Source organism: Budorcas taxicolor, chromosome 5 (assembly GCF_023091745.1).
Source record: "Budorcas taxicolor isolate Tak-1 chromosome 5, Takin1.1, whole genome shotgun sequence".
Taxonomy (NCBI): domain Eukaryota; kingdom Metazoa; phylum Chordata; class Mammalia; order Artiodactyla; family Bovidae; genus Budorcas; species Budorcas taxicolor.
The window spans coordinates 151,174,479-151,189,435 of record NC_068914.1 but is presented as its reverse complement, the minus strand read 5'-3'; the positions used below and the strand labels follow the sequence as shown (position 1 = coordinate 151,189,435).

Sequence of the window (14,957 nt, the reverse complement as noted above, 5' to 3'; positions counted from 1 at the left end):
GCTTCTGCAACCCTCAAACATGGGTTTGCTCTGCTCAGCCAACAATCTCCTTATTACTTAGTGATCAGCCCTTTAAACACAACTACATGCTGAACAGCAGGCCATCTATTCTGCTACTCCTCCTCCTGTCTCTCCCCCAACAGCAGCAGGTCCCTAGACAAACAAGATTCTTCACTTGCTCAAAGCTCCACCCCCGCCATGTCCACAGGTTCTGCCTCCTTGACACCAGAAATCTGTTTATCTAAACACCCTCTTCCCCCTACTCCTGTTGAAACTAAGCTTCAGAAGAAAATGGGGAATGAAAATGTAAACTCAGAATATACAGCCTAAAGAACACTGGACAAGAAAACCCCAGTACTGAGGTTGAGCTCCTAGTATATAGAGTTTAGCCTATAGATACCAAGTCTGTGTGACCAGGGCCATATTCTTTAAACTCACTTGAAAAGTGAGCGTAACAGTTCCTATTTACCTAATTTAGAAAGTGGTGACATCAAGGTAAACTGTCTTACCACGGTCTCATGGTACATTAAAAAAAAATTTAAACAGCTGCAAATTAGTACACAGAAGTGGTAAGAATTTATTCTTCTCCTTTTCCTTCCCTAAAAGGCTTAATATATAGGACTACCCTGGTGGCTCAGACGGTAAAGCGTCTGTCTACAATGCGGGAGACCCGGGTTTGATCCCTGGGTCGGGAAGATCCCCTGGGGAAGGAAATGGCAACCCACTCCACTACTATTGCCTGGAAAATCCCATGGACAGAGAAGCCTGGTAGGTTACAGTCCATGGGGTCACAGAGTCAGACACGACTGACCTAAAGACATCTCCATTTGCCAGGAAGAACTCATGGACCCAAATGACTACTGCTTTGACCCTGGTGATTAAGGAAAGGTTTTTCCTCATGGCATTTAACAAAGATGACAGAAAAAGCACTGCTCCTGGCAATGTTACGATGGGTAACATAACAAAGCATTGTCCCTTGTAACGTGGTAAGCCTGAACCCCCATTAAGACAGTGGATACTAAGGCTTCAATCACTCAGGAACAGTAGCATAATGGCTTAGAGGTTATTTGATAGGAATATCTCTACTCTAAAGGCTAGAAATGACTTAATTCTAACAATTTTCCTGCTCAACATAATTCATCACTACCAAGCACACTAAGTAGGTAGTGCAGAAGGCCAATACTGGTCCTAACTATAGCATGCAGTCCACCACTACCTTTCACCTCAGTGTTTGAGCAAACCTGCTCAAGACTGTGATTAGATAATGAAAACGAAACAGAGGAAAACAGGGATCATGTTCTCTGCTTCATAGGTTTATCAGATGTAAGTATGTGAGAATGTTTTTAAACTTTACCGTGCAACAAACAAAACCAAAACTGAGGCAGCTTTTTTTGGACAAAGGTAAAATATAGGCACAAATATCTAACTCTGTGAAGACCAGCATTTTTAATACACCAAAATTAACAGTTTTCACTTTGTACAATAAAATACCATTCACATATGTGTAACAGTTTATAGGTCTAAATTGTCCGTCTCTTCAACTCTGCCTTTCTCTGGACTTCACCGATTTCTTTTAAAGGCATCATTATTTCCATGATCCAGAATAGAAACCTTACTCATTCTCAGATGCTTCTTCACAGCATTTAAGTACTATTATTCTCTGGGAGCTCCTTAAACAAACAGAAACATTTAAAACAGCAGGTAACAGCAAGCTGCTAGTACTCCTACTTCCCCTCCAATGACTAAAGGTCTCTGGCTGGACAAAAGGGAGATTTTTACTGGCTTCTTTGTTACTTCTCAACATCACTGCTTTTTCTGCATAACAACTGTGACCACCAATCCAGACTGACAATATCAGTTCAGTTCAGTTGCTCAGTCATGTCTGACTCTTTGCAACCCCATGGACTGCAGCACACCAGGCTTCCTTGTCCATCACCAACTCCCAGAGCTTGCTCAAACACATGTTCATAGAGTTGGTGATGCCATCCAAACATCCCATCTTCTGTCGCCCCTTCTCCTGCCTTCAATCTTTCCTAGCATCAGGGTCTTTTCCAGAGAGTCAGTTGTCAGTTCTTGACATCAGGTGGCCAAAGTATTGGAGTTTCAGTCCTTCCAATGAATATTCAGGACCGATTTCCTTCCAGATTGACTGGCTTGAACTTGCAGTCAAAGGGACTCTTCTCCAACATCACAGTTCAGAAGCATCCATTCTTCAGCGCTCAGCTTTCTTTATGGTCCAACTCTTATATCCTTCCATGTCTACTGCAAAAACCATAGCTTTGACTAGACGGACCTTAGTCAGCAAAATAATGTCTCTGCTTTTTATTACACTGTCTAGGTTTGTCATAGCTTTTCTTCCAAGAAGCAAATGTGTTTTAATTTCATGGCTGCAGTCACCATCTGCAGTGATTTTGGAGCCCAAGAAAATAAAGTCTATCACTGTTTCCATTGTTTCCCCATCTATTTGCCATGAAGTGATGGGACCGGATGCCATGATCTTCGTTTTCTGAATGTTGACTTTTAAGCCAACTTTTTCACTCTCCTCTTTCACTTTCATCAAGAGGCTCTTTAATTCTTCTTTGCTTTCTGCCATAAGGGTAGTGTCATCTGCATATCTGAGGTTATTGATATTTCTCCTGGCAACCTTGATTCTAGCTTGTGCTTCATCCAGCCCAGCATTTCGCATGATGTACTCTGCATATAAGTTAAACAGGCACATTTACAGTATACAGCCTTGAAGTACTTCTTTCCCAATTTTGAACCAGTCCATTGTTCCACGTCCAGTTCTAACCGTTGCTTCCTGACCTGCATACAGGTTTCTCAGGAAGCAGGTCAGGTGGTCTGGTATTCCCATCTCTTGAAGGATTTTCCACAGTTTGTGGTGATATGCACAGTAAAGGCTTTAGCATAGTCAATGAAGCAGATGTTTTTCTAGAATTCCTTTGCTTTTTCTATGATCCACCGGATGTTGGCAATTTGATCTCTCGTTCCTCTGCATTTTCTAAATCCAGCTTGAACACCAGGAAGTTCTCGGTTTACATGCTGTTGAAGCCTAGCTTGGAGAATTTTGAGCATTACTTTGCTAGCATGTGAGAATGAGTACAGTTGTGTGGTAGTCTGAACATTCTTTGGGATTGCCTTCCTTCGGTATTGGAATGAAAACTGACCTTTTCCAGTCCTCTGGCCACTGCTGAGTTTTCTCAAATTTCTCAAATTTGCTGGCATATTGAGTGCAGCACTTTCACAGCAGCATCTTTTAGGATCTGAAATAGCTCAGCTGGAATTCCATCACCTCCACTAGCTTTGTTCACAGTGATGCATCCTAAGGCCCACTTGACTTCACACTCCAGGATTTCTGGCTCCAGATGAGTGATCACACCACCGTGGTTATCTGGGTCATTAAGATCTTTCTTGTATAGCTCTCTGTGTATTCTTGCCACCTCTTCTTAATATCTTCTGCTTCTACTGGTATTCCATCTCATTTCTGTCCTTTATTGAGCCCATCTTTGCATGAAATGTTCCCTTGGTATCTCTAATTCTCTTGAAGAGATCTTTAGTCTTTCCCATTCTATTGTTTTCCTCTATTTCTTTGCATTGATCACTTAGGAAAGTCTTTCTTATCTCTCCTTGCTATTCTTTGGAACTCTGCATTCAGATGGATATATCTTTCCTTTTCTCTTTTGCCTTTAGCTTCTCTTCTTTTCTCAGCTATTTGTAAGGCCTCTTCAGACAACCATTTTGCCTTTTTGCATTTCTTTTTCTTGGGCATGGTTTTGACCACTGCCTTCTGTACAATGTTACGAACCTCCATAGTTCTTCAGGCACTCTGTCTATCAGATCTAATCCCTTGAATCTATTTGTCACTTTCACTGTATAATCCTAAGGGATTTGATTTAGGTCATACATGAAGAGTCTAGTAGTTTTCCCTATTTTCTTCAATTTAAGTCTGGTTTTTGCAATAAGGAGTTTGTAATTTGAGCCACTGTCAGCTCTCAGTCTTGTTTTTGCTGACTGTACAGAGCTTCTCCATCTTTGGCTGCAAAGAATATAATCAATGTGATTTCACTATTGACTCTCCAGTGATATCCATGTGTAGTCATCTCTTGTGTTGTTAGAAGAGGGTGTCTGCTATAACCAGTGCTTTCTCTTGGAAAAACTGTTAGCCTTTGCCCTGCTTCATTTTGTACTCTAAGGCAAAAACTTGCCTGTTAGAAGTATCTCTTGACTTTCTACTTTTGCTTTCCAGTCCCCTAGGATGAAAGGGACATCTTTTTTGGTGTTGGTTCTAGAAGGTCTTGTAGGTCTTCATCTATATCTGTCAACATCTCACCTCCTTAAACTAAGACCAAGTTAAGATGGGCTTCACTGCTGCTTTTCTCTCCAGTATTTATTGTACACTATGGCCTGTTCAATCACCTAGCTTCATCCAATCATCTGACACTTAACCATTTCCAATTGTCTGATATCATTTAATTCACATCACATGACTCAAATATGGTTAATAATTCCCCACACTTACAAGATGGCCATAGGATCAGAGAGCTAGAAAGAATCTAAGCTAGAGACCCTACCTGCTCACACAAGACAACTGTACATCAGAGAGATTAATGCCATGTCAAGGTCAGAACTCAACACCTCATGGAACCTATGAGGACTCATGTCCAGTCCAGTCTGGTATGTATCAGACACCTACTAGATACACTGCATCAGCAGCAGCACGTAGAATACAACAGAATATATTCTAGGGAGTAAGGGCCTAGTCAATGGTAAAGTAAAAACGATACTCCAGATTCAATAATGTCTAGTTCAATGTTTCAGTCCATATTACGGTACTTTTAGTTAACTTAATCTGGGGCAGAAAGCCCTCACAAGCCAACTTCTACCTATTCCTATCTCAAGTAAGTCTAGTGAAACTGGTTACTTTTTCACTGAATACTGCACATTTTCACAAGCCTATTCTTTCTACTGCCCCCTTTTTTAGTCAACTGAGTCCTACCTCAGTATCGAGGTACACCTCAAACCACCCAGAGACAGGGAACAACTACAGCATATCTGTATCAATCTTCTGGCACAGATTACCTACAACATCCCAGGAAGCTCAACACTGTATACTGCACTTAAAACACAGCAGCAACCATCTTTCTACATCCTATCAGTTTTTACTTGTAGTCTAATGCTGTGAGAATTCCAGATCAACATTTAGTTGGGATAAGTAAAACTAGTTTTTCTGAGAAATTCCCTAACAAGGATTTCAGGGCTGTTGTTTAGCATCTAAAATGTTGGGAATGATTTCCAACTCTGTGGTTTAAGAGTAATGGTCTGATTTATTATGTCTGAATATTAACACCCTTTAATATTAATCAAATCACAGGAGAGTATTAGAATCACTTTGAAAATCATGCAAAATGTTTCCAGGATACACTAGATGATACACAAAGTTTTTGCTTATGTGTGTAATCTAAATTTATTGGATGGAAATAGGAATAAAATTTATAAAGCAACCATTTCAGCTAATTCCAAGTGGATTTAGATCTCTGGGATATCACCAAAAAAATTCCAACTGCTAAAGAAAAAAATACAAAGTCTTTCTCAACTTTTCAATCCCTATCTAATCAGGAATCAGCTTCACGTGTTTCTGTAAAAAAAGTAGGCTGAAATGCAATCTGTTATATAAAGACCAAAAGGAATTTCACTCCAACTGCTTTAATTCTGTTTTTCCCAGACAGAATGTTCAAACCTTGCAATCCAAAGGCTAATGGAATCAGTGACAAAGTCAAATTACACAAACAAAGTAATTAAAAATCCCCATTATTTCTACCTTGGTTGTCAGAAGGCTGGATTCAGCCAGATTCTTACTGGTATGAACCATTAGTTTACAGGAATTTGAACAAACCTTATGATCCCACTGGAAAACAAGCCTTTTCAAACTCCCTACCAAATCTGACTGGCTCTATCCAAGGCAATTAGCTGACCTCCTGATTCCCTGAGGCTGATTACTCTCTGGATCCATGGGAGCCTGTGCACTGCTCCAAACACACATACACTATCCTCCACATCAAAAACTGATGCCACTGCAACTCCTTTACTTGCAGACAAAAACTGGGCTAAGTACATCAGCACTCTTATTTGGATCTTTTTACTGCCAGTGGTGGGAAATTTCAAGACAACTTAAAGTTTTTCTCTTTTGAACAGGGGCTCAAACCTATGACACCAATGTTAGAATTACTGATCTTAGACTCAAGGCTGTGTATTGTCACCCTGCTTATTTAATGTCTATGCAGAGTACATCATGCAAAATGCTGGGCTGGATGAAGCACAAACTAGAATCAAGGTTGCCAGGAGAAATACCAATGACCTCAGATATTCAGATGACACTACCCTTATGGCAGAAAGCAAAGAATTAAAGAGCCTCTTGATGAAAGTGAAAGAGGAGAGTGAAAAAGTTGGCTTAAAAGTCAACATTCAAAAAACGAAGATCATGGCATCCGGTCCCATCATTTCATGGCAAATAGATGGGGAAACAATGGAAACAGTGATAGACTTTATTTTCTTGGGCTCCAAAATCACTGCAGATGGTGACTGCAGCCATGAAATTAAAAGACGCTTACTCCTTGGAAGAAAAGCTATGACAAACCTAGACAGTATAATAAAAAGCAGAGACATTACTTTGCTGACTAAGGTCCGTCTAGTCAAAGCTATGGTTTTTCCAGTAGACATGGAAGGATATTAAGAGTTGGACCATAAAGAAAGCTGAGCGCTGAAGAATGGATGCTTCTGAACTGTGATGTTCAAGAAGACTCTTGAGAGTCCACTGGACTGCAAGATCAAACCAGTCAATCCAGAAGGAAATCAGTCATGAATAGTCATTGGAAGGACTGATGTTGAAGCTGAAATTCCAATACTCTGGCCACCTGATGCAAAGAACTGACTCATTGGAAAAGACCCTGATGCTGGGAAAGAACAAAGGTGGGAAAAGAAGGGCACGACAGAGGCTGAGATGGTTGGATGGCATCACCAACTCTATGAACATGTGTTTGAGCAAGCTCTGGGAGTTGGTGATGGACAAGGAAGCCTGGTGTGCTACACTCCATGGCGTCACAGAGAGTCGGACACATCTAAGCAATTGAACTGAGCCGAATCCATGTACTCTCATGTTTTCTCCCTTGAAATCTAGGGGGAAAAGTTTAAAAACAAAGGCAAGCAAATGAATAAATTCTAAGGTTTGTATTAGTTAAGAGATGCTTAAAATGGATTTTAAGATTAAATCAAAAATGGATTAAATTCCATTTAACATGGATTTTAAGCATGCATTCAACATGCATAATATTAAGGATTTCTGATCCTACAGTTAGTATTTCTCCTCATATCCTTGGGCAAAATGCTTAACCCCTGAATCTGTTTTCTTACCTGTGAAATGAAAGTATTATCTACTTATCAGAATACAAAAGATAATAAATGCTAGCTCATTTGCACTCATTTAAAAATTGGTGTTAAGTTCATTAAACACATTTTAAACACTGCTGTTTGTTGAATGTCACTAGATAAAAGAACTGAACAAGAGACCGCTTATTTTACTACCTGCCATAATGATGCTAATAATAATGGTAATACTTAGTTCAGTTCAGTTCACTCACTCATTCGGGTCCAACTCTTTGCAATCCCATGGACTGCAGCACGCTAGGCCTCCCTGTCCATCACCAACTCCTGGAATTTACCCAAACTCATGTCCATTGAGTCGGTGATGCCATCCAATCTTCTCATCCTCTGTCGTCCCCTTCTCCTCCTGCCTTCAATCTTTCCCAGCATCAGGGTCTTTTCAAATGAGTCAGCTCTTTGCATCAGGTGGCCAAAGTACTGGAGCCTAAGCTTCAGCATCAGTCCTTCCAATGAATATTCAGGACTGATTTCCTTTAGGATGGACTGGCTGGATCTCCTTGCAGTCCAAGGGACTCTCAAGAGTCTTCTCGATCACCACAGTTCAAAACCATCAATTCTTCGGCGCTCGGCTTTCTTCACAGTCCAACTCTCACATCCATACATGACCACAGGAAAAAGCATAGCCTTGACTAGATGGACCTTTGTTGGCAAAGTAATGTCTCTGCTTTTTAATATGTTGTCTAGGGTGGTAATAGCTTTTCTTCCAAGGAGTAAGCGTCTTTTAATTTCATGGCTGCAGTCACCACCTGCAGTGATTTTGGAGTCCCCCAAAATAAAGTCTGTCATGGTTTCCACTGTTTCCCCATCTATTTCCCATGAAGTGATGGGACCAGATGCCATCATCTTAGTTTTCTGAATGTTGACTTTTAAGCCAACTTTTTCACCCTCCTCTTTCACTTTCATCAAGAGGCTTTTTAGTTCCTCTTCACTTTCTGCCTTAACGGTGGTGTCATCTGAATATCTGAGGTTATTGGTATTTCTCCTGGCAATCCTGATTCCAGCTTGTGCTTCTTCCAGCCCAGCGTTTCTCATGATGTACTCTGCATAGAAGTTAAATAAGCAGGAAGACAATATACAGCCTTGACGTACTCCTTTTCCTATTTGGAACCAGTCTGTTATTCCATGTCCAGTTCTAACTGTTGCTTCCTGACCTGCACACAGATTTCTCAAGAGGCAGGTCAGGTGGTCTGGTATTCCCATCTCTTTAAGAATTTTCCACAGTTTGTGCACATAGTCAAAGGCTTTGGTATAGTCAATAAAGCAGAAGTAGATGTTTTTCTGGAATTCCCTTGCTTTTATGATGATCAATAGATGTTGGCAATTTGATCTCTGGTTCCTCTACCTTTTCTAAATCCAGCTTGAATATCTGGAAGTTCGTGATTCACATACTGTTAAAGCCTGACTTGGAGAATTTTGAGCATTACTTTACTAGCATGTGAGTTAGGTACTGACTGCTAACTGTATTTAGGCACTTTTCTCATTTATCCTCACTACTAGTTTAGGCTCAGAGAAGTTAATTAACTTGCCCCAGGTATCACAGCCAGGAAATGACAGTGGTGGGATCTAAACACAAGTAGACCCACCTCCAGAGCCCACTTCCTCCATGGCAACACTATGTTTCACTCCCTATAGTTCTGTATGTATGCATTCATCTCACAAATATTGAGTGCCTTGTATCCACTGGCTCTAAACACTAGGAATATAGCCAAGAATAAGCCAAATAACACCACCAGCCCAAGAATGTGTTCTAATTGGGGCTTTAGGTAAACACGGTGAGGTTGTGACAAAAGTCATAAAAAAAAAAAAAGAAAATCATACAGAGACAGAAGTAAAGTGTGTGCACTTGTAAGGTCATTTTAGATGGATGGACAGGGAAGGCCTCTCTGAGCAAGCACAGAGAGTAGAACCTGAATGCAATGCATGTGTACAACAACGACACACAGCAGTTTATCATCAGTGCACCACAGAATATAATTATTCCACTGGTAAATTACACATCTCCACCCTTCACGTTGGCAGTTACACACAGGTTTAAAGGCCCTCAAGTCACAAACTGACACTGCACTACACATTTATGGATTCAGTACAGAATTCTGATATGAGCAGGGGACATGGAATAACAGAATAACAAATAACTCTGTTATATTTTAGATATGTAATCATAGGCTATCCATTCTGAGCTTCAGACTATTTATTTACAAAATGTAGATAATAACACTAGTAAATCGCTCCTGGCCAGGGATCTTGGAAGAATTAAATTACATAATATATGCAAAGTGCTTAATGCAATGTCTGAGACTAGCATGTACATGTGTTAATATTTACACTGCTAACATCTGCTATTTACATGGCAATTGTACCACTGCAAGGTCAGACATGTAGTATACTATTTCAAGGTGTATTTCAGTGGAGTCATCACTATTGCTTATATAATCATATAAATCACTGTATAACCTAGGTACTTAAAACTCCCCATACATTTATCTCAGCACCCAAAACATGAAAAAAAAAAAAAAAAAAGGCTAGAAAAATTTAAAAGGACTAATAAAAATTGCCCCTTTTATTTCTTCAATGGAAGCCAGAAGATGGGAATGGAGGTTGGTGAAACCAAGACAGCACTTCCCAGATAAGAAATATAGTAATTGACAGTACAGAATAATGAACTGTAGATAATATGGAACTCAATTTTCACAGCTAAGAGGAAAAATAAAGAACAAGTAAATGCTTTCAGTATCCTCAGAAATTAAGGATTCCACAGTTCAACTGACTTAACACCTCAACTTTCCTGCAGCTTGACTTATTTACTATTTTGCGTTTTTAAAAAGCAACTCCTGAATAAGACAGAAAAAAACGCAATTAAATAGGGTTAGATTTCGAAGTCAATTGTTTACTTATAATGTTAGTAAAAATGTTCCATGAACAATAGAACAAAAATTTATTCAAATAACATTTGCTATTATAATAGTCTTTTTTTTTTTTTTTTAATTTAACCAAAAATAAGGTATACAGACCTGGAAGGGACCTGTGGTGATCACTGTTCCAGCTCACACTTCTCAAACTTTAACATAAACACAAAGTATCTTTGGATCTTGTGAAAGGCTGGTTTTGACCCAATCCGTCTGGGATAGGGCCAAAACTTTACATTTTGGGGGACTGCACGTTGCAGAGCAAATATCTAAATAGTGATGTGAGAACTGATGGAAGAACACATGAATAGATGACTTTATCAAATGCCTTTCTAATCCTGGAATTCTGACTCTATCCAAGTTACTGTTTTCTGCTTGATTTATACCAAGTAGTTTTCCCCATTTTACAGAATATATTGTGTATGTACATATATAAAGTGTATCAGTAGGATAAAGTTAATATTTCTAAGGTAACCTTATTTGCAGGGTAAATTCAACTCCTCAAAACTTACTCGTGTCCGACTTGACTATTATCTGGGATTCCTTTAACTGAATTATTTATTCTTCAAAATATCACTGAGTACCTACAACACGCTGAATGCTATGCTACAAACACAACACTGTAAGCAAAGATTTAATAAATCAGGCTCTAGGACAGAACCTTTTAAAACACTGTACATTTCACCCCTTCTGTTCCCAACTCCTCTCCAGGAGAGGATGGCTATAGGTTCGAACAGTTTAAACAATGAGAAAAGAAGGAAGAAACTACCGAAACATAAAGGACATTCATACAATGCAATATTATTCAGCCATAAAAAGGACTGAAGAACCAATTCATGCTAAAACATGGATAAACCCTGAAAACACTATGCTGTATCAGTGCATAACACAAAAACAAAGTGTAACACAAAAGGCCATATATTTAATGATTCTATTTGTATGAAATGTGCATAACAGGTAAGTCAAATACACACAGACAGAAAGCACATTAGTGGTTGTCAGAGGAACAACTGCTAATGGGTATAGGGCTTCTTTCTTGAGGCGACAGAAAAGTTCTAGCATTACTGGTGATGACTGCAGAACACTGAAAACACTAAAACCCACTGAATTTTACACCTTAAAATGATTTAAAGGTTAATTTTATGGTATGTAAATTTTTATCTTAAAAAAAAAAAAACCCCCACACAACCCATTGAGAGACTGAGAGAAGGTTAAATATCATACTAAGACTATGGAAACTCTGATGTTGGTCTTCCTAGGGTCTATTAAGCTAACACCAGACTTTTTCATTTGAGAAGGGAATTCTCCTCTCAACTGAGCTAGAGCTGGCATTTGCAAATAAAGATTCATCTGTTAATTGATTACAGTGTTTCATATGCATTATCTTAAAATCAAACTAATTTGTTTTCTTTACTTTTACCAAATAACTGCTTATATAAACTTATACCTAATTTTATAGTAGTGCTCTCTGTGCCTGACAGTCTGAAGTCAAAGAACTCAAACCATTGGTTTTAGCCCTGAGCCTCTGGTGAATAGGTTTTTACCCAATAGGGTTGACTCCATCCTTCACGTACTCATCTTACGCAGTGATTATTTTAACTAGGTAAGCATATTTGGTGGGTAAGTATGAAACAGAATTTAATACAGGTCACCCTTTCATTCTGCATTAAAAAAAAATTGGTACTACCATGTAATAACTTAATTTCTTTACATAGCAGACTTGATTTAACAAAAAGAAACTAAAATTCCATGATCCCTTGAGATATTTTAAGTACCAACCTTTATTTGTTTAGAGAAATAATCAGGAGTTGAATTCACAAGATTAATCAGAGACACCTACCCCTAGACCACCAGTAATGCCTGGGCAGTCTCTCTGATAGCAAAGCACTATCTGATAATTCTTAACAAAATCTACCAAGTTTCAAGTTAGAAATACTGCAAGATCCACAAAGAAGGGCAGTAGCTGAAAGAGACAGTAGAGAATGTTTAACTATATGGCTAGCTTATGTGTACTTCACTCTTCTGGTCTGTTCACTAAACATTCAGCATTACTGGAAGGTAAACAAAGTATTTCTGTGAATAGGTCTTTGTGTTTAAAACCTAGAATTATCACCTCAAGAAGTAATACTAGGTTTAAGATGCTATTTATTCTTTGGCAATAGAAAGAATAAATACAGCCAGTGAAAAATGGTTATCACATTAAAATCTCTTATGTTCTCACCACTGAAGTGATAATTCCACTCTTAAGAGAGAGAAAAGACTGCTTAAAATTATCAGAGCTGATTACTGAAATTAACTACTTGTGCACATTGAGATTCTCCTGCCTACTCCAAGAATAGAGGCTAATGGCATTCTAATAGGACATCACCACTACTTCGACAGGTTGGTAATTATTTACAGAACTCTTCAGAGAACTTTTTAAGTTTTGGTGGGATATGTTTAGGAGTTGGCAACTTTCTGTTAAGAGCCAAACAGTACATAATTTAGGCTTTTGGAACTAAACAGTCTGTTGCAATTACTCGACTTTACTATTATAATATGTGAAAACAGACATAGAAAATACAGAAACAAATGAGTGGCTGTCTTTACTTTCTCCATGGATACTGACATTTGAATTTCATATGATTTTCACATGCCATCACATACTATTCTTCTTTTGATTCCCCCCTCAACCATTTAGGAATGCAAAAAGCATTCTTTGCTCTTGGGCTGTACAAAAACGGGTAGCAGGATGGATTTGGCCCATGAACCTTTGCTAATTCCTGGTTTAGAGTATAATGGAATGAAGAAAAGTTACAGATGGTTTAAGTGAGTAAATAAACTACACTAACCATTTTACATACAAACTGTAAACTTTACAGTCCTAAAATTAAGGTATTTAACCCCATAATCAAGTTCAATATTCAGTTTGATCTCCGTTCAAAGGATATGTATTTACAAAGGGTATTTTCACATTATTACTTGTTTTCATAAAGATTAAGTGGAAAAGAACACCTTAGCTTAACTGAATTCTAATCTATAAAGAAAACTGATCTCTCATCCATCTGCTGTGGCCACCTCTAATCCTTTATTTCAATCTATTAGTTATTCCTTCAGATTACTGCAATACCTCTTAACTGGGTTTTCAGCTTTTATTAGTTTCCTCATATATCCATCCTCTGTCCTGCAGTCAAAATAATCTTTAAAACATTTAGGTCTGATATTACAACACCTACCAAGTGCGGGGTTTTACCTACCAAGTGTGGGGTTTCCTTTTTTTGGCTGTAGCGAGTGGCTTGTGGAATCTTAGTACCCAGTCCAGGGATCAGCCTAGGCTCTCAGTAGTGAAGATGCAGCGTCCTAACCACTGGACCGCCAGGAAGCCCCATGCCACCTACCACGTCTTACAGCGGCTCCCCAGGCGCTCAGGCACAGTCTCAACTTTCCTTCCCTCCCTTATCCCTTGTCTCTTCTTTTTCCTATTTCCAAACTGCAGACACACAAATTATAGATGTTTTTCACATGCAGTATTATCTTAGTCGCTCCCTGTTTCACATAATTTTCCTCACCTGTTCAAACTCAATCAGGCACAACCACTACATGCTTTGTTACGTACTGACCCTAGGAAAACTGTTTTTATACCCTACGGTAACTGTCTGGTTTGTTTGTTTGTTCTCCTTCACTGAGTAGTGAGCTCTTGATAGACAGGTTTGTCTTTTACTTAGCACTAATATTCAATATCTAGGATCTAGAAAGAAGTCTGGAACATAACAGGGACTTAAATATTTGTTGGATGAACCCATGAGCTATTATGGTGAACAGTGTCACCCCCACAAAAAGATCTGTTAAAATTCTAACCCTCAGTATCTCAGAATGTGATCTTATTTGCAAACAGGATCACCGCAGGTACAATTAGTTAGAAGAGCCCAATCTGGAGTGGGCTGGCCACAACGCAATCTGACCAGTGATCTTATGAAAAGAGGAGACACAGAGAGATGAGGGGTGAACACCATGTGATGCTTTCTACTGTTGTTCCCTTCTGCATGGTTTGACGTTACCCAGCTTCTTAGATATGGCCCAAGATCACCAGTCAGTTCTGACAGGACTTACGCTGGTCACTCGACGGTAGATCTGTGCAGCGTTCTGGCACTCTGAGTACGGGTATTCAGACGTGGCCATCTCGAGCATGCACATCCCAAAAGCATAAACATCAACGGATTCATCGTACTTCTCTTCATACATCTCAGGGGCCATGAACTCTGGGGTACCTTAAATTAAAAGAATGATTCAGACTCAATGTGAGGAGAAACTGCAGACGTACCCATGGGGAGGGCGGGCAGCAGAGGGGCTCACCTGTGAGACAGAAGAAAATGGAAGGGGTAAAGATAAAAGAAAGACAGGTAGGAAGTGGGGGGAGAGGAGAGAAATCACCTTAGTCTGCTCCATCAAATCTGTCACAGACCTCTCACAGCAATACCTTTATAAAAAGAAAAGGACCACTCATCTGTTTATTTACTGTTTCAAGTGGATTACTGTTATACAATGTCAAAATAGAGCCTCACATAAAAGATAAACTGATATAACTCATATGAAAACAAATGGAAGAAAAAGGTAGAGAACAGCAAAGAGTTAAGC

At 39.1% G+C, this 14,957-nt stretch overlaps 1 protein-coding gene across 8 annotated transcripts in view; it reads right to left on the bottom strand.

Moving 5' to 3' along the window:
- Nucleotides 1–14,957, bottom strand: part of WNK1 (WNK lysine deficient protein kinase 1) — a 126,119-nt gene that overhangs the window by 47,895 nt on the left and 63,267 nt on the right. For all 8 annotated transcript variants that reach the window (XM_052639866.1, XM_052639859.1, XM_052639863.1 and 5 more), the window contains exon 4: nt 14,433–14,590. In XM_052639866.1, the coding sequence (XP_052495826.1) occupies nt 14,433–14,590 (158 nt within the window). The remainder of the gene's footprint in view (nt 1–14,432; nt 14,591–14,957) is intronic.